This window comes from Fulmarus glacialis, unplaced genomic scaffold (assembly GCF_000690835.1).
Source record: "Fulmarus glacialis isolate BGI_N327 unplaced genomic scaffold, ASM69083v1 scaffold1102, whole genome shotgun sequence".
NCBI classification, from domain to species: Eukaryota; Metazoa; Chordata; class Aves; order Procellariiformes; family Procellariidae; genus Fulmarus; species Fulmarus glacialis.
This window is the reverse complement of record NW_009198203.1, coordinates 27,781-49,738: the sequence shown is the minus strand read 5'-3', so window position 1 is coordinate 49,738 and position 21,958 is coordinate 27,781. Positions and strand designations below refer to the sequence as shown.

The following is a 21,958-nucleotide window of genomic DNA, read 5'->3' as shown; positions in this document are numbered from 1 at the left end:
AATGTCTTCCTGGTTTAGTACACGTCCTTATTTCCACTTGGCAGGCATGGAACATGTATAAAAGACAGAAAAGTAGGATTGTCTCTTTTCAGAAAGTTTTATGGCTCCCTGCAGAGGTTTATTCTCCAGGAGGACTATCTGGTGCACCAAGGCAGGGTCTGCAGCGCTGAAGCTGGCTGCCTTCGACAGCTGTGGGAGGCACAGCATCCCTCTTGCTGTAAAGCATGCTTCTTACACTCCAGTTACTGCAGCCAAGTGAAGGGTCTAGGAAATACCCCGACATATACCAGGGAAAATATGTTTTGGGTCCTCCATCTTGGACTCTCAAAGAGAAAACAAATCATATTCTGACCTTGGAGAGATAAAGAGAAAAAAATGTGTGCAAAGTCATGAAGATTCAGGAAGGACCAACTACATGGAGCGCAGAATATGTCAGTCCTCTTGGTCACTTTTCAGAGATGACAAGAATAACACTGGGTTTACCAGCCGTCTGTCAAATCGTTGGCTGAGCTCCAGTTTGTGCTGCTTAGTTACTGACAAACAGCTCAGTGAAACTTCTGCAGCTTAAAATGGGGTGAAACTGGTTTTCTGACTGGCCAGTGATGGATAGTCACCCATTTGTAATATCCCTCATATCTGGCTCCTTTTCATTGTTTTAATTCACCATTTCTTCCCATCTCCCTGAGAGAAAGATGCACTACAATGTAGTGACATAAAATAAAATGTAGTTCTTCCTTGCACTCCCTGCTTGTTATCCCCTCTTCATTTTGTTTGGAAGAGTGTTTTTTCCTACAAGTTTTGTTGTGCTCCCTCCTTCCAAGTAAAGAGAGTTTCTCATACTACACCTGCATTAGGCTACCGAGCTTGACCTCAGCTTCTGAAAAGTAAAGCAGACATAACTATATTGTTTCACTGATGTGATGGCCATACCTACTCTAAATACCCTTTTGCAGAACGAGATGCTTCCTTTCCCCTGGTAAAGGGTACACAGCAGGGAGAAGGGCATTTGAAACCACGCAATTTCTTTCATTAAGCCCCATTTCAGGCACTATGTTTCTGTTGTCAACACCATCCTAAATGCAAGTGCGTAAACAGTGCGTTGATGCAACAAACCTTGATTTTTGTTCATTAAACTAAATACTGGTATTAGACTGGATTTGTTGGCTTCCAAAATTACCAGTGAGACTGTTACAGCACCACTCTTGCAAGACCCTTCTCAGTAAATTGTGATTCTGACATATTCAAAACCATGGCAAGCTATCCTTTAAAAAGACATTAGTGTGAGTACCAGGGGAAAATACACTCCAGGGCTGTAGATGACTTGATATGATTTCCTTGATTGTATCTTTTTATTTATGAGGCATAATTTATGACTGCTGAAAAGCAAACTAAAATGAGTGATGACTAACTACAGCCAAAGTAATAAATCAGAAGTGGAGAAAGAAGTGGTGATTTTGATCGAATCTATTGAATTAGCTGTTGCCCTTAGCCATTACAGGTATTGGAAAGACCTTTTAATATCTGCTTATCTCTCTCATGGGAACTTGGTAACTATCTCATTATATACCCATAGGAAACAAATTATTTAATTTTCTACCTTTTAGAGTTAAACCTATTTACATCTCTCATTAATTATTGGTGTTATACTATGTTATATGAAATGAGCTTCCTTTAGAATTTGGTAATTTTGTTTAAGTCCCAAAGTGTTTGCCTGTTGTCTTTCCCTTTCCCTTCCCCAGAATGGGTTTAGTACTTTTATTATTAGCATTTAAACAGTGGAGATGAATAGCAATGTTAAGAGGCTCAAATTATCACAGTGCAAGAAGCCTGGACCTAAAATCTATCCCGTTATATGTTTATGGCCTCCCTGAGGATGCTAAGTGAATGTTGAAGAGGGAAAAGTATGGATCTGAGGATGGGCAATCAGAAAGCCCACATTTGTTTACAACCTTTTTGTACCCCTGGTCATGAGTGGACGCAATACTTTCTTTCCCTTGCCTTTGCTCTGTCCCCCGTAGACTGCAACCACTTTTGAAACTTTTTACTTTGCTAATACCTGCCTGACACTGCAGTGCCCAGATGTGAATGCATTATCCTAATGCTGAATGCTAGATTTCGGTAGAAAAGCTTTGTGCTCTGAGCTGTGCTGACGTTGCATAAGTAACTCCAAATTACCCAGGCTGCCCACTGGTCAGTTCTGATGAGAAGAAAGACTTGTGAAGGGTGCTGCAACTGATGGCGAGAGGGAGCTGCTCTGGTTTTCCCTAATTTTAACCAGCCAAGAGTATGGTCTCTTCAGTTCTCTTGCAGTTGTTCGAACACAACTAAAAATTGGATGCTGTGTTTCTGAACTTGCTGATGTCATATCTTATATACCCCTAAAATGTCTTGCTATCTTGGAAAAGAATTACACTGCATTTATGTAAGCATAGGGTTAGAAATTGAACAAATCTGAGTGAAGAAATACAGAGCAAAGTAGTGCTGTGTCTTTGCGACCTCCATGAAACAACTCTAGAAAGAGAACTCCGTTCTGCTACTGTTTGTCTCTCCCGGCATGCGCCGAGTGGTGCCAGCATTGAATCTTGTTTGGGAAGACCAGCAGTCAGAGATGTGTGCAGTCCGTGGATGCTCTATGTGTACCTGACTCATACACAGGAGTAGAGTTATGCGCACGTGTGAAAGGGGTGGCTTGGTCTGACCTTGTGGTTCCCCAGAACCTACAGCACTACCTAACCGCCCTACAGCTCTAAGCAGAGCTCAAAGCCGAAGGTAGGTAGTGATTTACTGATAAGACTTTTTTGAAGGCAAACGGCTGTTTTCTGAGTGCCTGCAGGAGCCCAGTGCAAGCTGCTGCCACATACAGAGCTGAGATCTTTTTCCTCACAGAGGCAACTGTGAGGGACTGCAGATGGACTGCAGTGCAAAGCGGTATGATGCACAGTGCCTGTAGGACGTGGCGGGAGCTGCTGGTCGGTGGTCAGCTGTTTGGCTCGCTCTCCTTTCTGCTGATTTCCTGCAGTGCAAAGCAGAGGATCCCAGCTCTCTCTGACCTGGGAAGACAGCAGGAGCTCAGCACTGCTGCCTTCAGACAGGCAAGCTACCGCCAGCCGGTCCACCCTTCTGCCTGCTGCTGCCTTGCCACGCTTCAGCAGAAGTGAACGAGATCTCTCCAGTAAGGGAGAGTTTCTCCTTCTCCGCAGGCTGTCGGCTGCCCAAGGCTCCCCTTTGCAGGAGTGGAGAGGATTCCCATTTGGGGAATTCCTGGTTGGCCCCTGTGTTTGCAGCCATACTACCTGTCACGTTGTTTGAGCCAGGTCTGAGGTGCGAGCGTTGTGAGCTGGCGGGCGTTTGCACATGCACAACACCCTCTGCCAAACTGCTGCTCAGTCAGCTGTGGTTGCGCTTCTTCACGTAATCGGAGTCTTGTGATCAAGGGATTGCTTTTTTGTTTTGGGGAACTTTTGGCCACGGGCTGTGTTTTCTGCCTTAATCCTGGACTATCTTTGTCCTTTGAAGGGGGTTAATTTGAGTGCTTTATTTTGGCAGCGTCTTCACCTTCCCTTTTTCATCACAGCGAGGCCATAGTGCTCGCCTGGTTTATCATTGCTTTTCTTCTTCTAACGCCTTTCTTGCCCTGCAGCGTGGGACGAGCTGTGGAAGCATATATCCAGCTGTTTCCCTCAATTCCCATTAGTACCTCCCGTATGGAGTAAATACCTTCACATGCGATCTCAATTTGATGAAAGAAAATCTTTTTTAGTTTAAAACATAGCTTCCGCAGTAAGGACCTGGGGTTTCAAGAGTGTTGCAGCAGATAAACCTGCGTGGCTCAGGGATGGAATAAGTCATCTAATGGGCTTCTTCCACTGTCGGCATCTACAATACCATGATTTTTTTGCATCTACGCCTGAGGGCCGTTGTGATTTTGTGGCCCTTTATGGGAGGAGTCATTACTCAGCTTTACTAAGCTTGAACAGGCTGGGCTCACCGTGGTAAGGCTGTGGCCATCTTCTCAGCACTTCCCTTTCTGCTCCTCATAGGTTTTGCCCCTTCTTGAACCTTGAGGTTGTCCTGTGATCATTTTGAGCGGCGGCTGATCACCGGTTTCTTCCAACAGCAGAAATCTGTGGAGGCTCATATATGATGGAAAAAAACCAAGCTTCGTTATCTGTAACTGGAATTCTTCAGTCCTCTCAATAGACGGTCTCCAGAGAGGTTTCCCCCCTCTTTCTCTTGCTCCACTTCAAAGTGCAGTCTGGGCCAGGGGCCAGCAGATTGATAAAGCATTTTAAATAGTAACCCGTGTAGCTGATTTCAGAGCCCTCTCCTGGCTTTTTTGGGACAGTGCAGCCGTTAACAGCAGCGCATCTTTTGGCAGGGTGCTGAGCCATGCACCATGATGTCAGACTTAATGCTTTTGGAGGTAGTATATTCAGAAAGCCAAGTTATAAGAATATTTTGTGGGCTTTCTGCTGTCTGTGTTTTGCCATTCAATACATCCCTCAGCTGTGATTGTTTCTTGTTTGCCCCACATTCCTGCGTGCTCTTTTATAATCTTCTTACGTTATAAGCAGCAGGTAATACTGCCGCCTATTAAGCTCTTTACATTTCTATACGAATGCAGTTAAATATTTTTTGGTGCTGATTATATCACAATTTAGAAGGAATTTTTTTGAGCCCAAAAAGCTTTTTACAAAAATCCAAACTGTGAAATTTCAGTTCAACCAGGCCAGCCAGGCAACAGCTTTTATCCATGACCGTTTTGTGGTGACTTTTTGAGGACCCATGACCAAAACGCTGATTTTAACAGGCACACTCCTCATTGTGGTTTCTGTTGCCATGCCGTCCCTTTTCTTCATGCGAAGAGGTGGTTAAACGTCAGCATTTCCATCTGCAGTCAGTTCTGGGCACTTACTGCTCCGAGTCTCCAAATGCTGACCAGGATTTACTTGGACAGCAATTCTCAAAGGGAAATATTTTTATACCCATCCATCCTTTTACAGATGGTTGGGCAGAAGCAGAGGGAGTTAAGGGAATCCAGCTTAGGTCAGTGTAAATCCAGAATTTAGATCCTCAAAAGTCCTGTTTAGCTGTCACAGCTGTCTCAGAAGCTGTCATTAGAAAGTTTCACAGACCTAGAAGTTTTCTGCTGGATCCATGTCTTGGCAGGGCTGAGTAGCTGGTGTCTGTCTAGAAGGCACGCTTAGAGCATGCCTGTCTGTCAGGCCCACACACATGCGGCCATGACCTCGGCCTTTTTGCAAGAGGGACAGGCATATCAAGAGGGACACTGCAATCTCAGCTCCCCACCACCTCCCTGGGGAAGGGCTGGGGAACCATGTCTGCTCCCTCTTGCTTGTGCTCTGCCCAGTCAACCTTGATTTCATTGTGTTCATGCAAAGTGAAACAGCCCCGAAGGGAGCACTGGGAGCACCCCAAGTACAAAGAAGGGTCATCCGCTGGGGCATTCCCACTCTGGAGGGTGGCAGGCTTGACCGCCTCCATTGGAGCATGTGATTGAACCTAAATTACCTGCCTCCTGGAGGAGTCCTTCAACCACTTAGCTGTAGTATGAAAGGGGATGAGCATCCTCTTTTCCCTTGCCGTAAGACAGTGTTTTGAAAGAAAGATCCCTTGTTTGTCTGAAATAAGGCTTGTTTTCTGAAAGAGAAGGCGTAGGCACCTATGATAGGAGAGGGATCGATGGAGGAAGGTGTCTTTATCCAACCTTCAGTGAGGCGTCTGCTTCCCAAGTGAGTTGCATCCTTCTCTCCTCCGAAATTCCTAGGGGGTCCCATTCAGAGGCTGAATTCCTGTGCTACACAAGAAGCCTCTGTTCCTAACTCATCACCTTCATTTTTGCTGTGGGCAGCTTGCTCAGCAGGCGAGGTCCGACACTGTTACGCTCCGTGCTCATTAAGGCCACAGCCTGGATATAACTGGAGCGTTTGAGCTCAGGTCAGTGCTGAGTCGATGCCAGTGGCACACTCAGAGCTGCTCTTTCCATATGTGGCTTATTCTTTCCACAAAGAAATATGCCCCTTGAAATGAACGACTGTGGGCAAATCTTTGTAGCAGCTGGAACTGAACTGAGATAGAGGGTTTGACCTACTGCAGTAAAGTGAACAGAGTTTGACTTTATGAAAAGTTCACAACAGAGATATATTACTGATTTCACTGAAAATCAAAGTGCTTTGGCTGAGCTTTTTATCGTAGGGCATCATCTGTACTTGTGTAGTGTTTCACTGGGTGGTGCTATATGTTACTGATGGAATCAGGCAGGAACTTTGGATTTGTAATTGGCAGAACCACAGTCTTCAAAGCCACTGTTGTGGTTTTTGGCCTTTTTCTTGTGAAGTGTCCTGTAGTCTTGGAATTTAATATTGCAAGCTGGAAGGACTCCAGGGTCAGTTCTGAAGACCTCTTATTTCTAAACCTCCTGGTTTTTTTAAGGCAGAGTCCCACCATCCACTTCCCCAGCACCTCTGCCCAGAGTAGATCACATAAGAACGTGTTTTAGTGTAGTTAGAACTGCTCGACATGAAAGCTTACTAAGGAATACTTATACTAAAAATCGCTCAGACAGTCCTCTTGTATTGCCATTTAGATCTATCATTCTGATTGATCACTATGTGGTTGGCTAATATTGAGCCTAATTTAACCCTATATGCTCATGCATCCATCTATTTTGTCTATTGTACCTGACATTCTGCAAATTACTTACTCATGCAAATGATGACCTAAGGCAACCTTTTATGATATTCGTGTTTAATTATACAAATGGTTTTTGATAAATAAGATTATACATCCTTCCATATGTTTATTCACTCCTTGATGAAAGCAAAATTTAATTTTCATGCAGATTTGTTGGAGAGTGTGTTTAATAAGTGCTGAGTTTTATGTAGTCTGCAGATCACTCTGGTTTTGGGAAGCTGACAAAATCAGTAGGCATAGTTCAGAGAGACATGTGGTTTTTAATCAGGCCTAATTCAAGCTGCTAAATTTTTAAATCTTGGAACTGAAGCCGTTGCCTTTGTGCTTATGCAATAAAGCAAATGTTGTGAAAATAAATGAGAGATGCTGACTTAACTATACATTTCAATGGGCTTTATTTATATTATGGGTTACTGAAAATGTTGCCAAATGGCTGATACATTAATATTTTTAAGAGAGGGATGTTCCTGTAAAACTTTCTGGTTTTAAAGAGTAACTAGGATTTGGCTTGTGTGATTCAGTCAAGGGGAATGTAACTTAAGTGTCACACAGTGCCAGGCTGAATTCATCAGGGCTGCTTGCATACGTGAAGAAAGTGTGTAGAAGGGAGAAATTGGCAGGACTGGATATCAGTGGTTTTGTTCAGATGTCTTTTGTTCAGATGTCAATCAACATTATCACTGTTGATCACAGCTTCTCAAGGAGTCCTCTTTGCGTGGTATGACACAGACAGTGGTGGGAATTCAGAGTTTGGGGATCAGGTATGAAGAAGACACACGAACGCATGCTGCCTGAGACATGAAATCTGCTTCTTTTCCCTAAACGTAGCAGTGGGAAATATTCCACTCTTCTGTTAGAAAGTCACTGGGTCAACACCAGTGCTGGGCAGCAGCCAAGCGACATTTTGCATGGGTGTCATTGCGCTGCATTTTTCTCGGTGTCAGTACAGCTGCAGTAGCATCCCTGGCTAACTGTGGATGTTTTGCAGGCTTGAGTCCTTCGCTAACAGTTCCTCTGTTTTTGTGTGCCAAAGGTGTGGTCGGTAAACTCAGCGGGCCGGACGCCGAGCGGCTGGTCCCGCTGCCGGACAGGCCCTGCCCCTCCTGAGGGCCTGGGAGCTCCCCTCTTCAACACGGTGGCGTCCACAGTGGCTGTGGTGAACATCAGCCCCCCTCTTAAGCCAAACGGGGTGGTCAGTATCTACAGGCTGTTTTCTAATGATACCAGAGGGACTGATGTGGTGGTGAGTATTGTCAACACTGTTTCTGTACTTCCGTTTGAGCTCGCATTTTGTAGCTTTAACAATTTTGTTCTTACAAGCTGCCACTGTTGGTTACAGACTGTCTTCCTCTCCTGCACTCCCATTGTTAACTGCTCTGCAATGCTCTCTTCTGGCTAAAGTGCCACCGGTGCTTTCACTCACCTAAATGTGCTTCTCAAGGAACTAACCTCATCATTAAACACTTCTGACATGGTGATGGGCTGTGACAATGTGATGGGAATCACAAGTATTGTTCAGGGGCAGCTAACCGTCCAAAGGAAACACTTCCAGACAGCTCCCGCCAGTCCGAATGGTGCAGGTGGAAGCTGCAGCCATTAGGAAATGACTGTGTGCTTTGGATAGCCTAGGATTTGAAGTTCAGAAGAAAGTGCTGTACGTGAGCTTCCCTTAAGATCTTTCTTGTTGGCTTTCATGGTAAAGCACTGAAGAATAGTGCAAGTAGCCAAGCAACTTCTTCTGTGTTTGGTGTCTCAGCCTAGACACCATTAGGTGTCCAGAAATAACCAGTCTCAGCTTAGGAAACCTGCAGGGCTTCATTAGAGTTATAAAATAGAGAGATGTGGGGAAAGGTTAGGGCTGTGGAAGGTGCCTGGAACAGTTACCACCAAATCAGTACAAAATACTTGAATACTTTTTGTCTGTAACACTATCTATTTGTTTTTTACAAGTAGGTAAATACTTGTATGGGATTTTTTCCCTTATCCCATCTTGCTCAACTGGAAGTGCTAGGGACACCTTCCCGTCCGTGAGCTTAAGCTGCCTACCGATCGCATGTTACGCATTTACTCCTTCCAGTGCAATTGGCTGTATCCCTGATTCAGCCAGTTCGTCTCGTTGGTGCCTGCATGGCCCTCCATTTCCACCCCCTCACACCTGCCATGCTGCTGGCTCATCTCTGGCTCTGGCATCAAGAAGTACCAAGTGCTTTCCTTTGCTTGCTTGACTCTTTCCTTCCTATTTTTTGCTGCACTCTGCTAAATCACATGCTGCCAAATGGGAGCAGATGTTGCCCCTCGTGGGTGTTTTCTACATATTTTTATTTCTTTGGCTTAAGAAGCTATACCCATAAATGACTACAGCAACGAGGTGAAGTGGCAGTTCCTGCGAGCAGTTTCAGAACGAGGGCACTGTTCCCTTTGCCAGAACTGCCAGCTCTCCCTTGCTGAGTGTAGGAGAATTTCCTAACAGGCTCGCCCAGCACCATGGCCATGCTGCATGAATACAGAGCAGCATCATGTTGACCCTCAGCTTAGAGGTACCTGCCAGAGAGCACATTCTCCTGTCTGTGAGTAAACTGACCCACCAGACACGTTCGTATCACTCTTCCCAGTGCTGTCTCTTGTATTCATGTTGAGGAAGCTTGTGAGATACGCATGAGTATTTGCTAGCACACTTATCATGGAGCTATATTTGCCACATTAATTTCTTTTTGTTTCAGTATCACTATCCCAGAGTTTCTCCTTAACGGTTTTCTGTTCCTGAGAATGACATTTGCAAGTTGACATAAAGTGGTCACAGCTCAACTCAAGATGTCCGTGAGGCCACTGATGGCGTGGTCTTTTCCTTTGAACAGTGCCCTTTAACTTCATAATGGGAGAAAAATGAATGCAGAGTTTCCAGTACACAACAGCTGTATTAATGTCAGACTTAAAGGACATGCAGAACCTTGTGCTGATCTTCTTCTGGAGTTAATTCACCTCCATAACTCTTATTTAGTACTTGTGGTGCTTGAAGCTGTGACAAGTTCCCTCTTAATTTTCACAGCTGTCAGAAGGGACTGCCACCCAGCAGACAATACATGGGCTAAAACCTTTTACCACATACTCCATTGGCGTGGAGGCCTGCACCTGTTTCAACTGTTGCAGCAAAGGACCCATGGCCCAAATCACCACGCAGCCGGCTCCACCCTCGGAGCAGCCCCCCCCGCAGATCCGCACCGTGACCTCCAGAAACGCCTCTTTCCAGTGGAGCGCCCCTCAGTCACCCAACGGCATCGTCACCAGGTAGGAGCTGCCACCCAGCTGAAACCGCCCACCTCGCCTAGGGGTGGTGGCAGAACAATTTTCCTGGACGTGAGCTGGAATCGCAGGGCTGAGAGCACTGGACGGTTGTGACAGCCATGCTCCTCCTTCCCAGTGTTGGTGGTGATATCCTGTGTGGCCTAAATGCCATCTGGGAGGTGTTTACACACAACGATTGCTTTTCTCCTGAGCAGGATATTGCGGGGGATAAAGGTGGAGAGGATGAGTTGTTGAGAGTGGGAGTAATTGCCTGACAGCTGTGGTTGCACAGCCAAAAAGTTGTGCGATCAACTGGCGGTGAAGGACCAGATGCATCTTGTAGTTATTAAGGCAAATCCCGATTTGCAGAAGGGAGCAGCAAGGTAACAGGCACCAACAGTTTCAGTGTGAGTGTGACAGACAACCACGATTGCTCGTAAGCATCTTACAGTTGGGGCCAAAATCTCTAAGAGAAAAACTGGGATCAGGTCCATTCTCTTCTCTGGTAGCCAGACATACAGCAATTAGGATGAAATGTATGGTTGGCAGTTACGCTATTAAGGCTCTTGATTAATCAAAATCTCAACTTTCTTCCCAGCTATGAGCTCCATGTGTATATGGCTTGCCCTCTGAACCTACAGCCAGCAGCGAAGGCTTGCAGTCCTGGCCCAACTGAGGTGAAGTATACAGGAAAAGGCCAGAGTGCCAACGTGTCCAACCTCGAGCCTTACACGACTTACAACCTGCGAGTCGTGTCTTACAACTCTGTTGGCAGCAGCGCCTCAGAATGGATTGGTTTCACTACGGAAAAGGAGCGTGAGTATGAGAAGTGGTTCACCGATCAGCAGTGCCCGCTTCTGATGCACGGGGCTGCATAGCACCAAATGACTTCTCCACCTCTGTGAAAGATGATGTCCCCAGAAACCCGCTCTTCTGGTCACTGTGCCTCTGCTGCCCGTTCATTGAAATTCTGCACTGGGGCTTGACTGCTCATTCCTTCAAAAATATTTCTCTGCTCATCATCTGATATCACATCCTCTGTCTTGGGAGCCTGGAAACCTTTTATTTTACTGAGAATGGGCAGCAAAGCTGCAGAACATAAAATGTTCAAGTATTACCAGAAGGGTGACGTGCAGTCATAAATACACTGCCATAAATAATCCCTGGGAAAAGTGGACATCTTGAAAGAGACCTGGTGATTCTTTTCAGGAACAATCTTACTGTCCTAATTCATGCCACACTTCTGCCAGGGCTCATGAGAGTTTTCCTTGGATGTCATCTGAATGATTGGATCCTTGTTGATAGTGAAGTAAGAATTTGTTGCTACCTATCTAACCACCACAGGCAGTATTTAAGGCCATGTGGTGGTCTGCATGGAAATTTAACATGCAGGACCTGTGCCTACAGTCAGAATAGATTTTGCCATCAAGACTGAATTTGTAGTAGTCTAACATCAGCTTTTATTAAAAAGATCTATAGTGCTGTAGCCAGAGTCATTCCATAACAGATGAGACGGGCATTTCACCTCAGCCTGCCAGGTCAGGGCAAAGAGGATGTTCACTTTTAATCATATAGTCTCGTGTCAAGATTTCAGAATCACCTTTCTAAAAATCCCTTTTGCATCACTTGGTAGTTCTGCCTAGTAATTACTAAAAATGTATCATCTGCTACATCCTTAGCTGAAAAGTTCAGGTGGAACAGCCCCAGATTTTCTTTAATGTCACCACTGAAAAAAAGAAAAATTTTATCTCTAAAGCTGTGTTTTATTAAATTGCAAACTAAAAAGCTGGAACATGATAATGAACTTTTAAATGGAGAAAATTCATAATGAACTGGTAAGACATACAGAATGCAAGGGTTTGAAAGCCATTTTTAAACCCCCGCCCACTAGGCCTGCAGCCCTCTTCTTTCAGTCTTGCTTTTCTTGCCTTGCTGACCTCTTCACACCAGGTCTCCTGAGTCACTCTGAATGTCTCCTTCCTCTTGGCTGGAAGGCTTGCTTTAGTGACAGTGGGTAATTAGCAGCAAAGTGCAGCTGGACAAGCAGCTTTCTTATGAACAAACCAGTATATACTGGGCCCATGGCTTAATGGCAAAGCCACAAGAAAGGACCACCTCAAACTTAAATGAAGTCTTTTGTCAGCAAGCTGTTGAGCCCAACTGATGAACTCTTCCTCCCTGAAGTGAGTTCTGGTTTTTTTTTCTCTCTGCCATCTGCTCTTGCTTTTCTCAAACCCCGTGTTTTCATGTATGTGCATGTGTTAAAAGATGATCTTGGGCAATTTCTGGGGGTTGCAAAAGAGTCCTCTCCTTAGAGGTTCAGTTCCCACAGCCTGGCATGCTGCAGCTGAACTTGCACAACCTCCTGTGTCTCCCTCTCCCCCACCCTAAGCTGGAATTTCATTTATACAGTTTTAGTGTCTGTGCCACATACACAAAGGCAAAGGAAGGGAGTTCTAGGTCTTTATTTTAAAGATGTGAGATATTTCTGCTTTCTTAGTGTAGCAGCTGGCATGCTACAACAGCTTTCTCTTTTCTCCTTGTATCTTCCCTACTCATACACATGTATATGAGAGAGAGAGGGAGTGCATGCGACAGAGAGCTTGTATCATGCAGAGTCTCTTTCTCTGAGCTGCATAACTCAATCATGCCTGTTGGCTAGAAATGACCTTTTTTCCTTCTTTTGCAGCACCTCGGTACATGGCTCCATTCTCCGTTGTCAGCAATTTATCCACCATCCACATAGACTGGAGTCGCACTTTTGTACTGAATGGCCGCCTGAAGGAGTACGCGTTAACTGAGAGCGGGCAACGCATCTACAGTGGCTTTGACACTGAGCTGTATTTACCAAAGACATCTGACAAAAGTCAGTTTCAATTTCCAATAGCTTTCTCTCTGTGAAAGACTCTTGAGCTAAATTACTATTATTGTGTGCTAAATTTAAGAAAAACTCTCCATAGCCATCCCAAGCAAGAGCGTACCACAGATACACTGAAGTGCATCTAAGCAGGTGCTTGGAACAAAAATCCTTGGAGCTAAGCTTCCTCTTAAACATTTTACCTGACTGGGTGAGACTGCTCTGGCTCATTGTGAGGGTCGAGCTTTCCCAAATCCTGGTGCTGCGTTGCAATTCCACCCTTCAGGGCTACACTCTGGGAAATGCATGGAAATCTTCAGCTTCAGAAAAGACTGGAGCCTGAATTTTTCTTTAAACAAAACTAAGTCAGTAGCTCTTAGAATCAGCCATGTTTTGAAATTTAGTTTCTCTTTCAGAAATTTGCAGTCTTTAAAATAAGAAGGGGGTGGGGGGGGAGAAGAAAAAGAAAAAAAAGAAAAAACCACAAGAAAAAATGTTTTCTGTTTTTAAGGTGTTGGGGGTTTTGTATTTTAAAGGATTTTGTCATTTATTTTTTACTTTCCTGCAATGGTGCCAATACATATTTTTTTACTCAAACATTCTTAACGTTTTCATATCAGCCATGAATGGAGTATGAGGTATTTAAAACAAAATGATGAATAAATTGAAAGTTGAGAGCTACATGTCATTGGAAGAGGGAGGATTGGGTGGTGAAAGAGGAACATAATTTGTAGCAACATCATAGTCGTGACTACCTATGATCTGCCATGGCTCATAGTTTAGAATTTTAATACCCATGTATAAGGAGGGATCATGAGGCTCTGATCTGGGACTCAGGTGGGTTATGATGGGTTATGTGCTATGCCTGCCTTAGGTTTTCTCAGACCGGGCCATCTCCACTGGTGGATCAAGGTGACAAAGCAGCACCTACAGAATTTGGTTTCTCCTGCTGACAGTATTTTCTAACCTTTTTGCTCAGCCTTTTTGTTTCAAGTGACCTGTATCACCGATGAAGGGAGCGCCATGACACCGGTCATCAAGTACAGCGCTGGAGACGGAGTTGGTAAATATGTGAAGAAATTATTGATTTTATGTGTTTGTGATAGAAATTTGATACATCGTGCATGCCAGGATGGCATCTCATTGCAGGATCAGGGGATTCCTTAGTGTCTTTTCGGTATGAGGTATGTAGGTAATGTGCCTTTTTTGCCATGGATGGCTTTCTGTTTCTTTACATCGTGATCAGCTTCAGATCCTTTTTCCAGATGTGTAATAGTTTTTTCTTTTATTTTTACACAAATATTTTTCTCCAAAATGTAGTGCGTTTTCCTCCTGAATAGAATCTGCTCTCTTCCAGATTTTATTTCCAAATTAAGATCGTCTTGAATTTTAATCCTGTCCTCCTACGTTCCTCCTCAGTTTGACAATGAAAATATATATCCTCTCTCCTCCCTGCATCCCACCCACCCCAGCAAGGGGCACCTGCCTGCTCCTTTCATATGACCAACCAGCCAGCCTCTGCAGTTTCACCTGGGATGTGTCCCCCTAACCAGTTTATGAGAATGTCGTATGAGATGCTGTCATGACCTGGTTTCCCTTCTGTCCCAAGGCCTTTGCCTATTTTGTGAAAGCAAAGGAGTTTGGTGTGGTGAAATCCCAGTCAGTTGTTGTCCATTGAGTAGTAGATGCCTACTAGTAAACAGTTTCAGAATTTTATCTCCATAGTTTTCTGGCAAGCAAAGCTAAGCTCAAACCATTTCTAACTGACATATTGGTTTTAATTAATTTATTTATTTATTGAGTTGCATCTTGTTCAGCTTCTTAAAATAGATGGGCCTTCTCTTTGCAATTACTCTTTACACTGCATTTCCCTTATATCCCTTTTCATGCTCTCACCCCATCCTCCTGCAGAATTTCAGGCAAGGCTGCTATAAAGGCATTGTCAGATGTTCCCAGTTACTCTACATCCGTCACCTTCCACAGTCTGCTCCTTTTTTCTTTTAATTGCTAATTGTACCTAGAGTGTTCTGCAACTCGATCAGCACCACAGGCAACTTGCAGCAGAGGCTTGCAAGCGAAGGTGATGGAAATTCCTTAGCAAAGAGCCTAGATTCGCATGTAGGATTGCAAATAACTAGGAAATCCTGTCACTGAGATTTCTTACGCTTGTGTTGTGTATGAGCAAAGTGGCTGTTTTTTTTCTAACAGGTGGGAGAATAAAATGTTTCATGTTGTTTGCTTTTGTATTAATTTATCACTCATTTCAGTTCAGTCTTCCTCCCTCTCTCTTTTTAACTGCACAGGGCTGCCACTACACAGTGCTGGAAAGAATGTCCTCTGTCTGTACCGCTCTGAAATTACTGTAGTCATTTCCACTCTTCAAGGTTACTTGGAGAACCCTTTTTTTCTCACATCCCACCTCCACCGCCTCCTTTCTCAAGAGCTGCTGATGCAGTGGTGATTTCCAGCCTCAGCAGCAATGCCAGAACTTTAAGCAGGGTCTCTTGAGGGTAGTAAGCTTTTTATTATAGCCCGCTAGCATATTGAACCATTATGCCACCTTGAACATAAGTGCAAATAAGCACATGACGACAAAATTACTTAAATTTCTGCCTAATTTATTAGCGAGGGAAGGGATAGCATATTGTTAAACGCTTTCTGAAATAACATTCCTTTTCTCCCCTAATCCCTCTTGATTTTTACAGGTCTGATCTTGACAACACCTGGAGAGAAGGACAAAGCGGAGTCCAAACGTGCAAAATTCTACAACGAGTTGTGGTTTGCAGTGCTGATGGTAGTTCTAGGTTTGATCCTCTTGGCTATTCTTCTCTCCTTAATTCTGCAAAGGAAAGTCCACAAGCAACCCTATGCACGAGACAGACCTCCTTTAGTTCCACTCCAGAAAAGAACGTCACCAATGAGTGTGTATTCATCAGGTGAAACCCATCCGGTACGTTTGGTAAAATGCAATGTTGTGCATCCATCATGTTATACTTTTATCTGCCTCCCCAAACACACATACAGTTTTTCTTCCTCCTTCCACCATTTTGTTGCACTCTTGGCTACCAAATGAAGGCTGTTCAGGGTAGGAAAAGGGCTGTCTGGTGTACCTATACGGGCACAGAGAGCCAGGCTACAGGTGCTTAGTCCAAAAAGAGCCCTATGGCACCCGGTCTGCAGGCCCTGAAATGCTTCTGATGCCTAAGACAAACTTTGGACCTGGAGACACAGAAAATGCAAAGCCGCTGATGTCACCTGGTGTTAGCTGACATCTGCAATAGAGCTGAAAAGGCCGTGGCATGCTGTGAGAAGGTAAGCGATAAAATGTGCTTTTCAGAGGAACCTTTCATGTGTTCCCAGATTTCTGTTGTGGATGGCTAACCAGGACCAATCGGACAGTCTTTGTCAGGTATCCATGAAATGTGCCTGCAAAGAGCAGGACTTAGGGAGAGGCTCTATTTCTTTCTAGTATCCACCCACCACCCAGCTGGGCTGCTCTAGGACGAGCTGCAGGCCAGGAAGGTTTGGGGGAGAGAGAGTGTAAACAGGGAAAAGCTAAGGACCTTCCCAAAATGTGTGTGTGCGCATCTGTGCACGCAAAGCCACAGTGGGACCACCGGAGAGGTGGGAGGAGGACTGCTGGGGAGTGATAAAGAGGAAGGCTTTTTATAATTTCTATTACAACAAGTTATAACTCTGTAAAAAAAAAGATAAAGAACATGTTCCACACTATAGCAGAGTAGTAGTGCTATCCTACCCTTTGAGGAAAAGCAAGACAAAAGGAATATGGCAATTGTTACGAGACTGAGAATGGGAGCAGCAGTGCCTTCCATTTCCGTGCTTCTTCCCAGGCACAGGCCGTGAGATGATGATTCTTGTCGCTTCTCAGCTTCTTTTTCCTGTGAGCGCCATCAAGCAGGATAGTGACTCCTGCACCCTTCACGCATTCTGTTCCTTCTTGTCTCGGTGCCAAGAAGCTGCATCTGTGCCTCAGCGAAGGAGCTCTTGGAAACAATGGGATTTCCAGTGTGCCCCTTCTCCTGGCAAAGGCTAAGAAACTTCTTTTTTTGGTCTCATGGTTTTGATTCCTTTTCCTCTACAGTCTGTCATGTTGTGTTATCCCCTTGACTTTAAAATGTCTTTGCTGTTGGCATGCCTGCACAATTCCTTTCCATGCTCCTGGCCCTTCTTTTCTTTTTTTTTTTTTTTCCTTTTTCTTTTTCCAGAAGCTCATGGACTTAATAGAAAGGAGGAGTCTACAGTGCATCAGTTGAAGGACTTAATGTGAGAAGTTAGGATAGAGCTACTATGAAGTGGCAAAATCCCGTTGTGTTTTACAGTTGTTAGTGAGGTCATGTGGCAAGCAATGCTGGCTGCCCATGCGGTGCTTGATGACCAGTTAAATAGTGCCTCATCTTTGCCAGTTCCCCTACTCCCCACATCCTGCTACATTGCTCCCCTTCACAGACCTGCAGCTACTTCACACCCTCCGTAAGGAACAGGCTGCACCTGCATTGCGCCTTGCCCTGCCCTAACACTTTTCCTCCCTCTCTTTAATCTCAGTTTGAGACCATTGCTGACACGTCTGATTCATCAAGCAGTGTCACTCTCAAAAGTTACACAACGCACTTTGAGGTAGAGTCGTTAGCTTGCAGAGTTGCAAGGTGTGTGATGTGCCAGATGACCCAAAGAGCATGCAGGAAGGCATCTTACATTGCATGTTTTCTTGGCGGGTGAATGTTTTTTCCCTGGTCATGATAACTGAAAAAGGAAGTCTGCTAACATCCCATTGCTGTGCAAGTCTGGGCTATCATTCTGGTAGTCATAAATCTTTGGACTTCTGCCTGTTGGCTACTTCAAAAGAAAAAAATTAGAGAAAGGAAAGTCGTATTTTACAGGGTTGGGTTTTTTTCCTTTTTAATGATACGATTGTCCTGCAATGGGGAAAGGTCCATTTTTTTCTTTTCTTCTGTTTATAACTGTGCATGATTTTTGAAGCATGGGCTTCTCTGTTCTCTTCCACTCCTGCTTTGGTTTTGTTCAGATAATGTGTTTGTGACCATGCCCTTTGTTTTTGATTTATTAGTTTGTGTCTTCCTCGTAGGGGCTGGCAGATACGAAAATTCCAGGAGCTGGTTCTCCCACGAGCAACCGCAGTGTCCATATCGCATCTGGGGCAAGGAGACCAAGTCAGAGCCAGCTAAGTCGCACATATTCCCAAGCCTCTCTTCATCGTAGTGTCAGCCAGCTGCTCGACCTCTATGACAAAAAGTCTCTTGTTGAAGAATCACCTTGGGATGCCATTATTCGCAATCATCGCACTACTGGTCGTGGCTTGGTAAGGACTCCTGTTCCTCTGTGATGCTGTTGTGCCTCAGCTGCTAGTGATTTGTCTGTTCTGTTAGAATCATGAAAAGGTCTAAATATCAAAAGCTGCTGGAGATACAGCCACAAGACCTAGGCGGCCATGGTCAGAGATTAGATCCTCAAAATCCTTCCCGCCTACTGCTCTCTTCTGGAGCCGCAGGTGATCACACGCTACTCTTATAGGATGATGTGAGGGGTCCATATGCATCTGTCTATGGTTTCCATTGAACCAGTAACTGCATGGTCTACCAGGAATATGCACCTTGAAGAATTCCCTTCTATTTGGTCAACTCGTAGGCTTTTCTCTCCATGCATTTCAGCACATGTACATGTGTGAGGAGGGATGTCTTGGCATCCTTCATGCATTCAGTGCCAGAAGCAGGAGCTTGTGTTCTAGTGACTCCTGTTCTGTGACCTTGGACTCAGTTGCTGACGAGACCTGCTCTCTGTCCTCTGCTCAGTCACGATGCAGAGATCATGTGAATGTGCAGATCTTCTGGCATGCGTGACAAACGACTTCAAACTCTGCCCACATGGGACTAGACGGAGGTTGGGCGGTCAGGCAGAGCATCTGTCTTCTAATATAGGAGAGGACAGGATTGGCCAGTGTCACCAACACGGACCTGAACACACAGATATAAGAAGTTATGATTCTCAAGTCAAGGACAGTGGCAAATCCCTTCCCCTCTGTCACCAGAGAATAGGCTTTTTAACCTCCACCCCCCCGGCTTCCACCCTTCCCTGAGCAAATGTGTGGGAAGGGGTTCGGGGGCCAGCGAGACGCGAGTGTTTGCTCCCAGAAAAAAGCTGACTACTAAGGTTCCTAAACAGGGGACAGATAGGGGTGAAGGGCATGTGAGGTAGTAACAAAATTAGATGGAGTGTGCAGTTATCATTGAGTGGATCTTGTCCAAAATGCAAAGTGAACTGGAGAAGGATAGTCTGGCACATTAATCCAGGCAGCTTCCTTGGGCTTTCATCTTCAGTACACCAAACAGCTAGAAGGGCTGGAACGTATGGGTGTTGCTACCATGGCTGTCATACCTGCTTAGACCATAACAGCAGGACCAAGGAAGCTGATAAGGCTTAAGTAGGAAGATATTGATACTTGGCACCAGGCAAAACCCCTCTAGGTACACTGCACTGATCTGCAGCTCATGGACTTCCTGAGCCAGGGGTATTGTGACTCAGCCTTGAGTCATTTTCTCATAGCTATCACATCCTTGTGATTTAATTCCTTGGGGACTAACAGCCCACCCAGGGTGTACCTCTATATGAGCTCATTAGCCAAAAGAACAGCTTTCCAATGCCCTATCTGCTTATCTTGTGCTAGCACCATGATTTGGTTTAGCTTGCAAACCCCCCATACACAGACTGGACGTTCGCATGTTAGAACTGGTTTACAGAATAGTCCAATGAGTTTCAGAAGCTGTAGGAGCAGGAGAACAAAAACTTCCTCTCACTTTTGGTGGCAAAAAACCCTGACAGCATGAGCTCAGCTGCTTTTTAAAATCAGCGACTATATACGCAAAGCCGGGCTCTTCTGTCCAGCCTCTGTACGTTGCTTTACATTTCCCTGAAGCTAACTGTCTCTGCTCCTGTGTTGCTCAGCTACTCTCTTGCAAACAAACTTCCTGCAATGCTTTTCACTCAGTTCTTCCCTTTACTACACTCAGTAGCTTAAGACTGTCAGCAAGTTTTGTTCATCCCTTTGTCCATCTTGCAAATTAAGATACTGAATGGCTGAAGTGGGCCAGGACATGTATCTGCAGTAACACTGCTGGTGATGTCTTTATGCTATGGAAGCAGACAGTTTATTTCTCTCCTGCTTTCAACTCTTTCTCTGGCTCAGTGTATTAGCATGAGTGTAGTTGGAAGAAGCTCAGACCCTCCTTTAGAAGCTTGAAGAACAAAAATCTTACCTAAATCACAGGTGATGGGGTTGTTATACAAAACAAAACTGTAAACATGTATTCTTTTTCTTTTCATCTCTCCAAGTTCCCTATCACACTGTAACAAACACTATTTACCATTTGTCATATATATATATAGTAATTGATTTTTTTTTTTTTTTTTAAAATACTTATTGCTTACTGTGAAAATCTAGTTGGTTTGGATTCAGGTGCTTGAATGCTTTAGGTTCTTACCTCATGCTGGGAGGAATGGAGAAACATGGAGAGAGGCAGAAATGCACTTATTTATCTGACTATTTCAGAACTGTTTATTAGGGCGTAGCAAGAAAGAGAAATGACGGAATCGCCTTTAGTCTGGTACAGCTTTGGCTTGGCTTACATGCTTTTTTTTTTTTTTTTTTTCCCCTCTCCCTCCTAACAGTATGTAGATGAAGAAGATCTTGTCAATGTCATCAAAGGCTTCAGCACAGTCACCAAGGAGCATACCACATTCACTGACACCCACCTCTGAAGAACACAGCCACCTTCTCTAGAAAATGGAAAATGGGTAACTTGCCAAAAGCAGCCTGCATGGCCTTTGGGGGAGGGGATAGGGCTGCTGTTTCCACACCCCATGCCCACTAGTTAAAAGATAAAACTGTTTGTTGGGAGGGGATGGGGGGGGTAAGTTGGCCTTTTTTTTCACCATCTCTTTAACTGTATAGTAAAAACTTTGTGTTAGCACTGACACCTCAGAAAGGTAAGAGAACAGTTTGAAAATCCCTAAGTCATACAGTAGTAGAAGACTGTGAAGGTACAGGCTCTCATCTTTGTCTCTCATCCAACTTTCACAGTTGAGGAGGGTTGTGGGGGTGGGAGGGGGGCAACGTGTTTGGTAAGGAAAAGTCTTTTACCTGTCCAAAAACCAGCATGTGGCTAAAAGGGGCCTTCGTGGCAACATTAGCCATGTCTTTTTCTGGCCTGACAAAGCTCCACCACAAAATTGTGTTCATGCACAGGTGAATAAACAGCAAATGAAGGAATTCTTATGGAGTTGCTTTAACCTTTGCATCCTCTCCCTCCCTCTTCCCCACCCTCTCAGCTCAAGTAAAAAAAAAAAAAAAAAAAAAGCCATTAATTAATGCTTAACTCCAAGCATGCTTTTTCAGAGGTAGAAAACCTTCTAACACCCTCCCTATTAAACACTTGGTGTCACAGCCTTCCCTTTTGCTTATGTTCACCACCCATCGTAAACTAGGAGCAAACAGCAAGCAGCCGTTGCAACACAGGTAGGAAATACCATGTCAAGGCACTTGTAATTGAGAATTATTATACCATGACAGTGAACCTACTCCCATATTCATCTCTGTCCTTTTTCCAGAGAAAGTGACAAGGAAGCCCTCAAGAGACTGCCAGTTCTGTGTATTCTGCCAAGCATATTTTTATGCATGCTCTCAGTCACAATCGGCAAAACCCATCATCTAATAGCACACATTTTCAGAAAGCACAAGCAACACTCCTCTGGCAATTTATTTGGACTAAGAGGCAAAATAATATGCTATTTTGAATAGCTTCCTCCTTCACCTGGACAAAACATTTCAGATTTCAGACAGCAGCATACAGAACAAGGATCCCATTCATAAAAACAAGACTACAGAGGCAGCCCTGTGAAACAGGCAAAATCCAGCCAAGACAGCAGCAGCTCTGCAGAGCAATGTGTGGCAGCATCTTCCACTGAGCAACCAAGTACTCCTTTAGTGCCCTCCCTTCCCCCAGAACAAAAATAATCACAACGTATCACATGCCTGACCACGTTTACGCAAGAATGCACAACAATATTTTGGAC

General features: G+C 44.6%; 1 protein-coding gene across 1 annotated transcript in view; it reads left to right on the top strand.

Moving 5' to 3' along the window:
* The window catches only part of LOC104072384 (usherin-like), a gene marked incomplete at its 5' end in the record, with an annotated part of 182,513 nt that extends 161,869 nt beyond the window's left edge, over positions 1–20,644 (top strand). Inside the window, 8 exon segments of the mRNA XM_009572809.1 lie at positions 7,748–7,957; positions 9,761–9,999; positions 10,595–10,812; positions 12,686–12,862; positions 13,833–13,916; positions 15,559–15,803; positions 17,958–18,191; positions 20,555–20,644. Coding sequence (XP_009571104.1) covers positions 7,748–7,957; positions 9,761–9,999; positions 10,595–10,812; positions 12,686–12,862; positions 13,833–13,916; positions 15,559–15,803; positions 17,958–18,191; positions 20,555–20,644 — 1,497 coding nt within the window.
* Between the last annotated feature and the right edge of the window lie 1,314 nt (positions 20,645–21,958).